The sequence below is a fragment of the Hemibagrus wyckioides genome, linkage group LG22, assembly GCF_019097595.1.
Source record: "Hemibagrus wyckioides isolate EC202008001 linkage group LG22, SWU_Hwy_1.0, whole genome shotgun sequence".
Classification (NCBI taxonomy): domain Eukaryota; kingdom Metazoa; phylum Chordata; class Actinopteri; order Siluriformes; family Bagridae; genus Hemibagrus; species Hemibagrus wyckioides.
In genome coordinates, this window is record NC_080731.1 from 21901776 (window position 1) to 21917869 (window position 16094).

A 16094-nucleotide genomic window follows, 5' to 3' on the forward strand; every position below is an offset into this window, starting at 1 on the left:
GACTGGGAGGGGTACAGCCCAGAAGAATGGTTCTAAGGAAAAATGACATTCTTGACCCTGCCCTCATGACAGAATTCCACGCAGCTCACCCTGATTGCCCTGATTCTTGGGCCAACCCAGAAGAAGGCCCAACCCACCTTGAGGCGTTCCTGGGGGTTGGGGGGGGGGGTCTGTTACATCTACGAACCTTTCTCCTGTCTGGCAGACAGAACCCTCCCCTGAGTACTAACACTTCCTGGTTACAGTGGAGCACATTACCACACCGCCTCATCCCCACAAAGTGATGCGTGTCAAAGTGACATCCTCATTGATGGCAGGACCCAAGGTTTCCCAATAGAACATTGCCCAAAGCATGACACTGCCTCCACTGGCTTGCCTTCCTCCCATAGTGCATCCTGGTGTCATGTGTTTCCCAGTAAGACGACCTACATGCACCCAGTCATCCACGTGATGTAAAAGAAAACGTGGTTTATCAGACTAGCCCACTTTCTTCCATTGCTCTGTGGACTATTTCTGATGCTCACATGCCCATCATTGCCGCTTTTGGCCCCATACGCAACAAACTGCGATGCACAGTGTATTCTGACATCTTTCTTTCAGAATCAGCATTAATTTCTCCAATTTGAGCAATAGTAGCTCGCCTGTTGGATCAGACCACACCCCTTCGCTCTCCATGTGCATCAGTGAGCCTTGTCCACCTATGACCCTGTCACTGGTTCACCACTGTTCCTTCCTTGGACCACTTTTGATAGATACTGACCACTGCAGACAGGGAACAACCCACAAGAGCTGCAGTTTTGGAGATGCTCTGATCCAGTGGTCTAGCCATCACAATTTGGTCCTTCGTCAAACTCGCTCAAATCCTTACACTTGTCCACCTTTCCTGCTTCTAACATCAACTTTGAGGACAAAATGTTCACTTGCTACCTAATATATCCCACCCACTAACAGGTGCCATGATGAGGAGATAATCAGTTTCATTCACTTCACTTGACAGTGGTCATAATGTTGTGGCTGATTGATGTATTGCCATTTCTGTTGGGGAGTTTGGGTTTTCTCTCTGGTTTTTCTTGGTAAGGGAAGTTTGAGAGGTCATTGTCTTTCTGTTTGTTTCTCTTTTTGTATAGGTTAGTTAGTCCCTAACCCTGAGTTTTTCTGTTTGTTATTTTGGCTAGGTCCTCCCTGACGTCTTCACCGGTTCACTGTATTGTATATATCATGACATTATAATATATCTGCCATATTTCACTGCTGTGTTGTGTGTTGTTATTCCTACCTCTGGGGCATCATATTCATGTCTGTTCCATCTCCTATACATATATAAAACCCTGTTGCACTTCTCACGCTTTGGGTCCCAACCCTAGACCGGGTCGTAACTGTACATATGTCTATACTGCACTACTACCTTGCATTTCTGGTTAAATGCTAACTGCATTTTGTTGCCTTGTACCCATGTGCAATTACAGTAAAGTTTAATCTAATCTAATCTAATCCAATCTAATCTAATCTAATCTAATCTAAACTAATCTAATCTAATCTAATCTAATCTAATCTAATCTAATCCAATCCAATCCAATCCAATCCAATCCAATCTAATCTAATCTAATCTAATCTAATCATATCATTTGGGACAAGCAGGTGTATGAATGTAGCTGTGTGCTCTGCCTGTGAAGGAAAAGTCAATTTTACATTTTTGAGTGCTTCCTTATCCCTTTATAGCCGCGATTTGTACAGAAAAATGCTTTTTCTTTATATTTTGTGTTTTGACAAAAAATAGTTTTTTGTATCACGTAATAAAAGTATTTCCAAAACTCAGTTCAATTCAATTCAATTCAATTCTCTCTCTCTCTCTCTCTCTCTCTCTCTCTTTCTCTCTCTCTCTCTCTCTCTCTCCCTGGAATGATGACATCACCGGATGTTTGGAAACGAAAGTCAAAAGTTCATTTTCAGAAAAGAGAAAAGCTAAGGAAGCTCCTGGTAAGTTGACACACACACACACACACACACACACACACACACACACACACACACACACACAGTCAGCTATATTTCGTTTTTAAAAAAAACTCTTTTTTTTCTACTTGTACACTGTCATTCAAAAGATCGTATTAAAGTTGGGCATTGAGCATTCACAGTTTAAGAAAAGACTTAAAAGTATGCAGCTGAACAGGTTCATGTCATTGTTTTAGTGCATACACACCCAGACACACACACACACACACACACACAGAAATATTTGAATGTGTAAAAAATATATAATATAATGCTTGAATGCTGCTATCATATGTGATCATGATCACACTGCTCCATACAGACTGTACACTGGTCAGTAATGTTTTATATATTTATTTTATATATCTGTCCTGTAGTGTATTTACTGTAGCTGGAATCCTCTTCTGTGTGTTTTAGTAAAGTGTTTTCTCTGTTACTCCAATCCTCATTAAAGCAGAGTTTTTATTGAGTGTTAAATAAAGTTCCAGAGTAATTCAGTCTAATGCTGTGGAAGAAATGCTGGAGATGTTCCACTGACGTTCCTCTCGGCTTCTTTTCTTTAAAACAGCTGAAGCAGGAGAAAGTGTCATGTAGAAATGATTTCTGTCTGCAGTTTGAGGAACTCAGCTGCTGAATTTTCAGCACAGTTATCAGAAGCTGGAGCTGATGATTAAACCCTGAAGCTTTTCTTTCAGTTTTTAAAGCATGTGTGTGTGTGATGTTTGTTTTGGCTTCTGTTGTCAGGTGTAATGACAGAAGCCAGGTGTTTTCCTGCTGTAAAAACACCGTCTATTAAGCAGACAGATTAGATTGGATCTGTCTTCATAGTCATCACTCAGGCCTGTAGATCCTTTAACATTCCAGCAGAAATGTGCAGGAAGGTGACCTTGGTCACAAAAAAACAAAGAACTAATGTCATGGAAATCCTCAGGCATTATATTTATACCTTAATATAATAAATTAACAATGAAGTCTAAAAGGAAAATGTTTTAATCAGTGAGTTTATGACAAATTGGTGTTAAAAGTGTAGACGGTCAGGAGTCCAAGTCAAAAACTTGGGTTCCGGTTGAGTGGACGCTGGCGCGTGCTTGCTGCTGCTGCTCTCCGGCAATGTGTTTGATTGTTTGTGTTTGTGTTTTGTTTCCGAGCCCTTCTGTGGTCTGTTCACCTTGTTACTTAAGCTATCTGAGTTTTCGTCTACAATGTGGGTCGGCTGGATTTATTTCTGGTATGCCATTGTTTGTCTTCTCTTGTTGCCTGTCTACAAACCTGTGACAGGATTGCTCCAGTACTCGGCTGCTGAGCTGCTCCGGCTTTGCCTTCACCTGTCTGAGCCCCACCGGCGTTACATCTTCACCCGGATATTGCTCACTTGCCTCGTCGTAGATACATCCATCAAGGGTCGCGTCAGAGTTTCCACTTCAAAAACCCTATGGGAATAAAATCCATCTGGACTTCTTCTCAACGTCTTTTGCGCTACACTGGCCGGGGTGTTGATCACAGTGTGTTAGCTAGACCAGGTAGGGTGGCTAATGCTAATGTCAAATGTGATAACACCACCATTAACTTTCTTATCTTATCCAGGATCTCCTCACTGACCGAAAGTTTGACTTTCTCTGTTTGACAGAAATTTGGCAACAACCCAATGACTTTTCCGCCCTCAATGATTCAACCTCTCCTGGGTTTGTTTATATCTGTCAACCTCGTGGCTCTGGCTGAGGAGGTGGTCTTGTGATTATTCATGTGAAAAGAAGTGAAAAGTCTTGCCAGTGTCCGCTCCTGCATTTGACTTTTTTGAATCAACTGTGTGTGAACTCCCTGGGCCCACTAAGACACTAAGGCAAAACTAAGACACTGTTTTCACTTTTCAATACTATTTTTAGTCCCCAATGTTCTTAACCTTCTCATCTATATTTATCTGCCCTTTGCAACTCTCTGATGTTCTTTTTCAATGATAAAATATATTAAATTCACCTGCACTTAGGCTCACCATCCTTCCTTACCACTTCTTCTGAATCTTACCCTATTCCTTATCCTTTCTCCAGTTTCCCACTACCTCAGATATTTCAGATCTTATACATAAGTCTAAGTCTTCTACTTGTTCACTGGATCCGCTTCCCACTGTTCTGGTCAAGGCCTGTCTTCCCTCTCTGATTCCTCTAATTTCTGCTATCATTTGCTCCTCTCTTACTACTGGAATTGTTCCTATGCCACTTAAAACTGCTGCTATTACTCCAATTCTGAAAAAGTCTGGTGCTGATCCTAGTAATTTCAATAATCTCCGCCCTATTTCCAACCTACCTTTTCTTTTAAAAATCCTTGAAAAAAATAGTTGCTTCTCAAATCCATTCTCATTTAACTTGTATTAACTTATATGAACAATTCCAATATGGTTTTTGTCCCTTTCATAGCACAGAATCTGCACTTCAAAAAATTACCAATGACCTTTCAGTCACCATTCTTATCCTTCTCGATCTAAGTGCGGCCTTTGATACCATTTCTCATACCATCTTTCTTAATCAACTTCTCATTTGGCATTACTAACACCCCCCTGGACTGGGGAAATGACACTCTCTTAGTTCCAAAACTTCTCTTGTTAACACTGGAGTTCCACAAGGTTCTGTCCCTGGACCTCTTCTTTTTATCATCTACCTTCTTCCTCTTGGCAATATCTTTCAAAAATACGGTATTCTTTTCCACTGTTACGCAGATGACACCCAACTCTATTACTGAAGCAAACCTAATGCTACCCTCCCTCCTTCCTCTCTTCTTGACTGATTTAATGAACTCAAATCCTGGTTCTCTTCCAATTTCCTCAAATTAAATAGTGAGAAACCTGAAATTCTTTTAATCGGTACTTAATCAACTTTATCTGAAATAAATAGCTTCTCCCTCTCTATTGACAATTCTATTGTTTCCGCTTCTACTCAGGTTAAGAGTTTGGGTGTCCTCCTGGACAGTACACTCTCATTTCAATCACATATTAATAACATTACCCGGTCTGTGTATTTCCATCTACGTAATATCAACCGTCTTCGTCCTTCCCTCACACAGAATGCTCCTGCTATTCTTGTTCACAATCTTGTTACCTCACGTATTGACTATTGTAACTCCCTTCTTTTTGGTCTCTCTCATAAATCTCTTCTTCTTAAACTTCAACTGGTTCAAAACTCAGCAGCTCGTATCATCACTAAAACTCCTTCATTTCACTACATCACTCCGGTTCTGCAGCAGCTTCACTGGCTTCTGGTTTCAAGCTTCGCATAGACTTTAAGATTCTTCTTCTCACTTTTAAAGCTATTCACAATCTTGCCCCTTCTTACTTGTCTGATCTTCTCCATATTCATGTTCCCTCTTGTTCTCTTAGATCTGCCTCTTCTCTTCAACTTTCTGTGCCTTCCACTCGTCTCACCACCATGGGGCAGAGGGCTTTCTGTTGCTCTGCTGCCCGGCTCTGGAACTCTTTACGTCCAGACATCCGTAACCTTGACTCTCTGTCTATCTTTAAATCTAGACTCAAGTCTCACCTGTTTAAGCTTGCTTACTCTTTCTAAATCTTACTTGCCCTCTCACACAGTCACAGTCTTCTGTATTAAGTTATTGTAATTGTTGCTTGTTTTTTTTGTCATATTGTCTCTATGTGCTTTGTTTTGTAACTCATTGTTCAGTGTCTTTGAGTGTTGAGAAAAGTGTCTATAAATAAAATGTATTATTATTATTATTATTATTATTATTATTATTATTATTAAATAAGTGAAGTGTTCAGTCTTTAAAGCTGATTAGAAATCTAGAAAAGTGTTTATTAGGATCAAAGCTGACTGACTGCTGAATGTGTGTAAAAGTGAGTGAATTCAGTAAATTGCAGCTTTAATGATAAAGTGTTGCTATGAGTCCATGTCTGTCTCCTGCTTTATTCTCCACCTGTGCAGTGCTGATGGTGGTGTTGTGTCTCCACAGCCATGCAGTTCTGCAGCCTTCATCACTGTGTCCTGGTCTTCCTCATCCTCACATTCACCACTGGTAAGTGGCAATACAACACAAATACACACTATATACTACACAATATACACCACAACTATACAATAAACACTACATTACACAACAACTATACAATAAACACTACATTACACAACAACTACACAATAAACACTACATTACAGAACAACTATACAATAAACACTACATTACACAACAACTACACAATAAACACTACATTACAGAACAACTATACAATAAACACTACATTACACCAAAACTACACAATAAACACTACATTACACAACAACTATACAATAAACACTACATTACACAACAACTATACAATAAACACTACATTACACAACAACTACACAATAAACACTACATTACACAACAACTACACAATAAACACTACATTACACAACAACTATACAATAAACACTACATTACAACAACTATACAATAAACACTACATTACACAACAACTACACAATAAACACTACATTACACAACAACTATACAATAAACACTACATTACACAACAACTATACAATAAACACTACATTACAACAACTACACAATAAACACTACATTACAGAACAACTGTACAATAAACACTACATTACACAACAACTACACAATAAACACTACATTACACAACAACTACACAATAAACACTACATTACACAACAACTATACAATAAACACTACATTACACAACAACTATACAATAAACACTACATTACACAACAACTATACAATAAACACTACATTACACAACAACTATACAATAAACACTACATTACACCAAAACTACACAATAAACACTACATTACACAACAACTATACAATAAACACTACATTACAGAACAACTATACAATAAACACTACATTACACCAAAACTACACAATAAACACTACATTACACAACAACTATACAATAAACACTACATTACACAACAACTACACAATAAACACTACATTACAGAACAACTATACAATAAACACTACATTACACCAAAACTACACAATAAACACTACATTACACAACAACTATACAATAAACACTACATTACACAACAACTATACAATAAACACTACATTACACAACTATACAATAAACACTACATTACACAACAACTACACAATAAACACTACATTACACAACAACTATACAATAAACACTACATTACACAACAACTATACAATAAACACTACATTACACAACAACTATACAATAAACACTACATTACACAACAACTACACAATAAACACTACATTACACAACAACTATACAATAAACACTACATTACAACAACTATACAATAAACACTACATTACACAACAACTACACAATAAACACTACATTACACAACAACTATACAATAAACACTACATTACACAACAACTACACAATAAACACTACATTACAGAACAACTATACAATAAACACTACATTACACAACAACTACACAATAAACACTACATTACAACAACTACACAATAAACACTACATTACACAACAACTATACAATAAACACTACATTACACAACAACTACACAACAAACACTACATTACACAACAACTACACAATAAACACTACATTACACAACAACTATACAATAAACACTACATTACACAACAACTACACAATAAACACTACATTACACAACAACTACACAATAAACACTACATTACACAACAACTACACAATAAACACTACATTACACAACAACTATACAATAAACACTACATTACACAACAACTACACAATAAACACTACATTACAGAACAACTATACAATAAACACTACATTACACAACAACTATACAATAAACACTACATTACACAACAACTATACAATAAACACTACATTACACAACAACTATACAATAAACACTACATTACACAACAACTATACAATAAACACTACATTACACAACAACTATACAATAAACACTACATTACACAACAACTATACAATAAACACTACATTACACAACAACTATACAATAAACACTACATTACACAACAACTATACAATAAACACTACATTACACAACAACTATACAATAAACACTACATTACACAACAACTATACAATAAACACTACATTACACAACAACTACACAATAAACACTACATTACACAACAACTATACAATAAACACTACATTACACAACAACTATACAATAAACACTACATTACACAACAACTATACAATAAACACTACATTACACAACAACTACACAATAAACACTACATTACACAACAACTACACAATAAACACTACATTACACAACAACTACACAATAAACACTACATTACACAACAACTACACAATAAACACTACATTACACAACAACTACACAATAAACACTACATTACACAACAACTACACAATAAACACTACATTACACAACAACTACACAATAAACACTACATTACAGAACAACTATACAATAAACACTACATTACACCAAAACTACACAAGAAACACTACATTACACAACAACTACACAATAAACACTACATTACAACAACTATACAATAAACACTACATTACACAACAACTATACAATAAACACTACATTACACAACAACTATACAATAAACACTACATTACACAACAACTATACAATAAACACTACATTACACAACAACTACACAATAAACACTACATTACACAACAACTATACAATAAACACTACATTACAACAACTATACAATAAACACTACATTACAACACAACTACACAATAAACACTACATTACACAACAACTACACAATAAACACTACACAACAACTACACAATAAACCCTACATTACACAACAACTACAAAATAAACACTACATTACACAACAACTACACAATAAACACTACATTACAACACAACTACACAATAAACACTACATTACACAACAACTACACAATAAACACTACATTACAACAACTACACAATAAACACTACATTACACAACAACTATACAATAAACACTACATTACAGAACAACTACACAATAAACACTACATTACACAACAACTACACAATAAACACTACATTACACAACAACTACACAATAAACACTACATTACACAACAACTATACAATAAACACTACATTACACCAAAACTACACAATAAACACTACATTACACAACAACTATACAATAAACACTACATTACACAACAACTATACAATAAACACTACATTACAACAACTACACAATAAACACTACATTACACAACAACTACACAATAAACACTACATTACACAACAACTACACAATAAACACTACATTACACAACAACTACACAATAAACACTACATTACACAACAACTACACAATAAACACTACATTACACAACAACTATACAATAAACACTACATTACACAACAACTATACAATAAACACTACATTACACAACAACTATACAATAAACACTACATTACACAACAACTACACAATAAACACTACATTACACAACAACTATACAATAAACACTACATTACACAACAACTACACAATAAACACTACATTACAGAACAACTATACAATAAACACTACATTACACCAAAACTACACAATAAACACTACATTACACAACAACTATACAATAAACACTACATTACACAACAACTACACAATAAACACTACATTACAGAACAACTATACAATAAACACTACATTACACCAAAACTACACAATAAACACTACATTGCACAACAACTATACAATAAACACTACATTACACAACTATACAATAAACACTACATTACACAACAACTACACAATAAACACTACATTACAACACAATTACACAATAAACACTACATTACACAACAACTATACAATAAACACTACATTACAGAACAACTATACAATAAACACTACATTACACAACAACTATACAATAAACACTACATTACACAACAACTACACAATAAACACTACATTACACAACAACTATACAATAAACACTACATTACACAACAACTATACAATAAACACTACATTACACAACAACTACACAATAAACACTACATTACACAACAACTACACAATAAACACTACATTACACAACAACTATACAATAAACACTACATTACACAACAACTATACAATAAACACTACATTGCACAACAACTATACAATAAACACTACATTACAACAACTATACAATAAACACTACATTACAACACAACTACACAATAAACACTACATTACACAACAACTACACAATAAACACTACATTACACAACAACTACACAATAAACACTACATTACAGAACAACTATACAATAAACACTACATTACACAACAACTACACAATAAACACTACATTACACAACAACTACACAATAAACACTACATTACACAACAACTATACAATAAACACTACATTACACAACAACTACACAATAAACACTACATTACACAACAACTATACAATAAACACTACATTACACAACAACTATACAATAAACACTACATTACACAACAACTATACAATAAACACTACATTACAGAACAACTATACAATAAACACTACATTACACCAAAACTACACAATAAACACTACATTGCACAACAACTATACAATAAACACTACATTACAACAACTATACAATAAACACTACATTACACAACAACTATACAATAAACACTACATTACACAACAACTATACAATAAACACTACATTACACAACAACTATACAATAAACACTACATTACACAACAACTATACAATAAACACTACATTACACAACAACTATACAATAAACACTACATTACAGAACAACTATACAATAAACACTACATTACACCAAAACTACACAATAAACACTACATTACACAACAACTATACAATAAACACTACATTACACAACAACTACACAATAAACACTACATTACAGAACAACTATACAAGAAACACTACATTACACCAAAACTACACAATAAACACTACATTACACAACAACTACACAAGAAACACTACATTACAGAACAACTATACAATAAACACTACATTACACAACAACTATACAATAAACACTACATTACACAACTATACAAGAAACAATACATTACACAACAACTACACAATAAACACTACATTACAACAACTATACAATAAACACTACATTACACAACAACTATACAATAAACACTACATTACACAACAACTATACAATAAACACTACATTACACAACAACTATACAATAAACACTACATTACACAACAACTACACAATAAACACTACATTACACAACAACTATACAATAAACACTACATTACACAACAACTATACAATAAACACTACATTACACAACAACTTCACAATAAACACTACATTACAACAACTACACAATAAACACTACATAACAAAACAACTATACAATAAACACTACATTACACAACAACTACACAATAAACACTACATTACACAACAACTACACAATAAACACTACATTACACAACAACTACACAATAAACACTACATTACACAACAACTACACAATAAACACTACATTACAACAACTATACAATAAACACTACATTACACAACAACTATACAATAAACACTACATTACACAACAACTACACAATAAACACTACATTACACAACAACTATACAATAAACACTACATTACACAACAACTACACAATAAACACTACATTACAACAACTACACAATAAACACTACATTACACAACAACTATACAATAAACACTACATTACACAACAACTATACAATAAACACTACATTACACAACAACTACACAATAAACACTACATTACACAACAACTATACAATAAACACTACATTACACCAAAACTACACAATAAACACTACATTACACAACAACTACACAATAAACACTACATTACAGAACAACTATACAAGAAACACTACATTACACCAAAACTACACAATAAACACTACATTACAACACAACTACACAATAAACACTACATTACAACAACTACACAATAAACACTACATTACACAACAACTACACAATAAACACTACATTACACAACAACTATACAATAAACACTACATTACACAACAACTACACAATAAACACTACATTACACAACAACTATACAATAAACACTACATTACACAACAACTACACAATAAACACTACATTACACAACAACTATACAATAAACACTACATTACACAACAACTACACAATAAACACTACATTACAGAACAACTATACAATAAACACTACATTACACCAAAACTACACAATAAACACTACATTACACAACAACTACACAATAAACACTACATTACACAACAACTACACAATAAACACTACATTACAACAACTATACAATAAACACTACATTACACAACAACTATACAATAAACACTACATTACACAACAACTATACAATAAACACTACATTACACAACAACTACACAATAAACACTACATTACACAACAACTATACAATAAACACTACACACTACACCACAACTACACAATATACACTACATTACACAACAACTACACAATAAACACTACATTACACAACAACTACACAATAAACACTACATTACAACAACTACACAATAAACACTACATGACACAACAACTATACAATAAACACTACATGACACAACAACTATACAATAAACACTACATTACACAACAACTACACAATAAACACTACATTACACAACAACTACACAATAAACACTACATTACACAACAACTACACAATAAACACTACATTACACAACAACTACACAATAAACACTACATTACACAACAACTACACAATAAACACTACATTACACAACAACTACACAATAAACACTACATTACACAACAACTACATAATAAACACTACATTACACAACAACTACACAATAAACACTACATTACACAACAACTATACAATAAACACTACATTACACAACAACTACACAATAAACACTACATTACAGAACAACTATACAATAAACACTACATTACACCAAAACTACACAATAAACACTACATTACACAACAACTATACAATAAACACTACATTACACAACTATACAATAAACACTACATTACACCACAACTACACAATAAATACTACATTACAACACAACTACACAATAAACACTACATTACACAACAACTACACAATAAACACTACATTACACAACAACTACACAATAAACACTACATTACACAACAACTATACAATGAACACTACATTACACAACAACTACACAATAAACACTACATTACACAACAACTACACAATAAACACTACATTACACAACAACTATACAATAAACACTACACACTACACCACAACTACACAATATACACTACATTACACAACAACTACACAATAAACACTACATTACACAACAACTACACAATAAACACTACATTACAACAACTACACAATAAACACTACATGACACAACAACTATACAATAAACACTACATTACACAACAACTACACAATAAATACTACATTACAACACAACTACACAATAAACACTACATTACACAACAACTATACAATAAACACTACATGACACAACAACTACACAATAAACACTACATTACACAACAACTATACAATGAACACTACATTACACAACAACTACACAATAAACACTACATTACACAACAACTACACAATAAACACTACATTACACAACAACTACACAATAAACACTACATTACACAACAACTACACAATAAACACTACATTACACAACAACTACACAATAAACACTACATTACACAACAACTACACAATAAACACTACATTACAACAACTATACAATAAACACTACATTACACAACAACTACATAATAAACACTACATTACACAACAACTACACAATAAACACTACATTACACAACAACTACACAATAAACACTACATTACAACAACTATACAATAAACACTACATTACACAACAACTACATAATAAACACTACATTACACAACAACTACACAATAAACACTACATTACACAACAACTACACAATAAACACTACATTACACAACAACTATACAATAAACACTACACACTACACCACAACTACACAATATACACTACATTACACAACAACTACACAATAAACACTACATTACACAACAACTACACAATAAACACTAAATTACAACAACTACACAATAAACACTACATGACACAACAACTATACAATAAACACTACATGACACAACAACTATACAATACACACTACATTACACAACAACTACACAATAAACACTACATTACACAACAACTACACAATAAACACTACATTACACAACAACTACACAATAAAAACTACATTACACAACAACTACACAATAAACACTACATTACAACAACTATACAATAAACACTACATTACACAACAACTACATAATAAACACTACATTACACAACAACTACACAATAAACACTACATTACACAACAACTACACAATAAACACTACATTACACAACAACTACACAATAAACACTACATTACACAACAACTACACAATAAACACTACATTACAACAACTATACAATAAACACTACATTACACAACAACTACATAATAAACACTACATTACACAACAACTACACAATAAACACTACATTACACAACAACTATACAATAAACACTACATTACACAACAACTACACAATAAACACTACATTACACAACAACTATACAATAAACACTACATTACACAACAACTATACAATAAACACTACATTACACAACAACTACACAATAAACACTACATTACACAACAACTATACAATAAACACTACACACTACACAACAACTACACAATAAACACTACATTACAACAACTACACAATAAACACTACATTACAACAACTACACAATAAACACTACATGACACAACAACTACACAATAAACACTACATGACACAACAACTATACAATAAACACTACATGACACAACAACTATACAATAAACACTACATTACACAACAACTACACAATAAACACTACATTACACAACAACTACACAATAAACACTACATGACACAACAACTATACAATAAACACTACATTACACAACAACTACACAATAAACACTACATGACACAACAACTACACAATAAACACTACATGACACAACAACTACACAATAAACACTACATTACACAACAACTACACAATAAACACTACATTACACAACAACTACACAATAAACACTACATTACAACAACTATACAATAAACACTACATTACACAACAACTACATAATAAACACTACATTACACAACAACTACACAATAAACACTACATTACACAACAACTATACAATAAACACTACATTACACAACAACTACACAATAAACACTACATTACAGAACAACTATACAATAAACACTACATTACACAACAACTACACAATAAACACTACATTGCACAACAACTATACAATAAACACTACATTACACAACTATACAATAAACACTACATTACACCACAACTACACAATAAACACTACATTACAACACAACTACACAATAAACACTACATTACACAACAACTACACAATAAACACTACATGACACAACAACTACACAATAAACACTACATTACAACAACTATACAATAAACACTACATTACACAACAACTACACAATAAACACTACATTACAGAACAACTATACAATAAACACTACATTACACAACAACTACACAATAAACACTACATTACAGAACAACTATACAATAAACACTACATTACACCAAAACTACACAATAAACACTACATTACACAACAACTACACAATAAACACTACATTACACAACAACTACACAATAAACACTACATTACAACAACTATACAATAAACACTACATTACACAACAACTACACAATAAACACTACATTACACAACAACTATACAATAAACACTACATTACACAACAACTATACAATAAACACTACATTACACAACAACTACACAATAAACACTACATTACACAACAACTACACAATAAACACTACATTACAACAACTATACAATAAACACTACATTACAACACAACTACACAATAAACACTACATTACACAACAACTACACAATAAACACTA

At 33.1% G+C, this 16094-nt stretch overlaps 1 protein-coding gene across 4 annotated transcripts in view; it reads left to right on the plus strand.

The window, feature by feature from the left end:
* Positions 1-1904: 1904 nt before the first annotated feature.
* The window catches only part of LOC131343525 (protein BCAP-like), a 53767-nt gene continuing 39577 nt past the window's right edge, over positions 1905-16094 (plus strand). Inside the window, exons 1-4 of one of the 4 annotated variants that reach the window (XM_058375273.1) lie at positions 2224-2325; positions 3271-3512; positions 3620-3674; positions 5950-6012. In XM_058375273.1, coding sequence (XP_058231256.1) covers positions 3638-3674; positions 5950-6012 — 100 coding nt within the window. In that variant the 5' untranslated portion in view covers positions 2224-2325; positions 3271-3512; positions 3620-3637. Of the gene's footprint in view, positions 1978-2222; positions 2326-3270; positions 3513-3619; positions 3833-5949; positions 6013-16094 lie in introns of those variants that run through there. The other 3 variants (XM_058375272.1, XM_058375271.1, XM_058375274.1) reach the window with 3 other exon arrangements.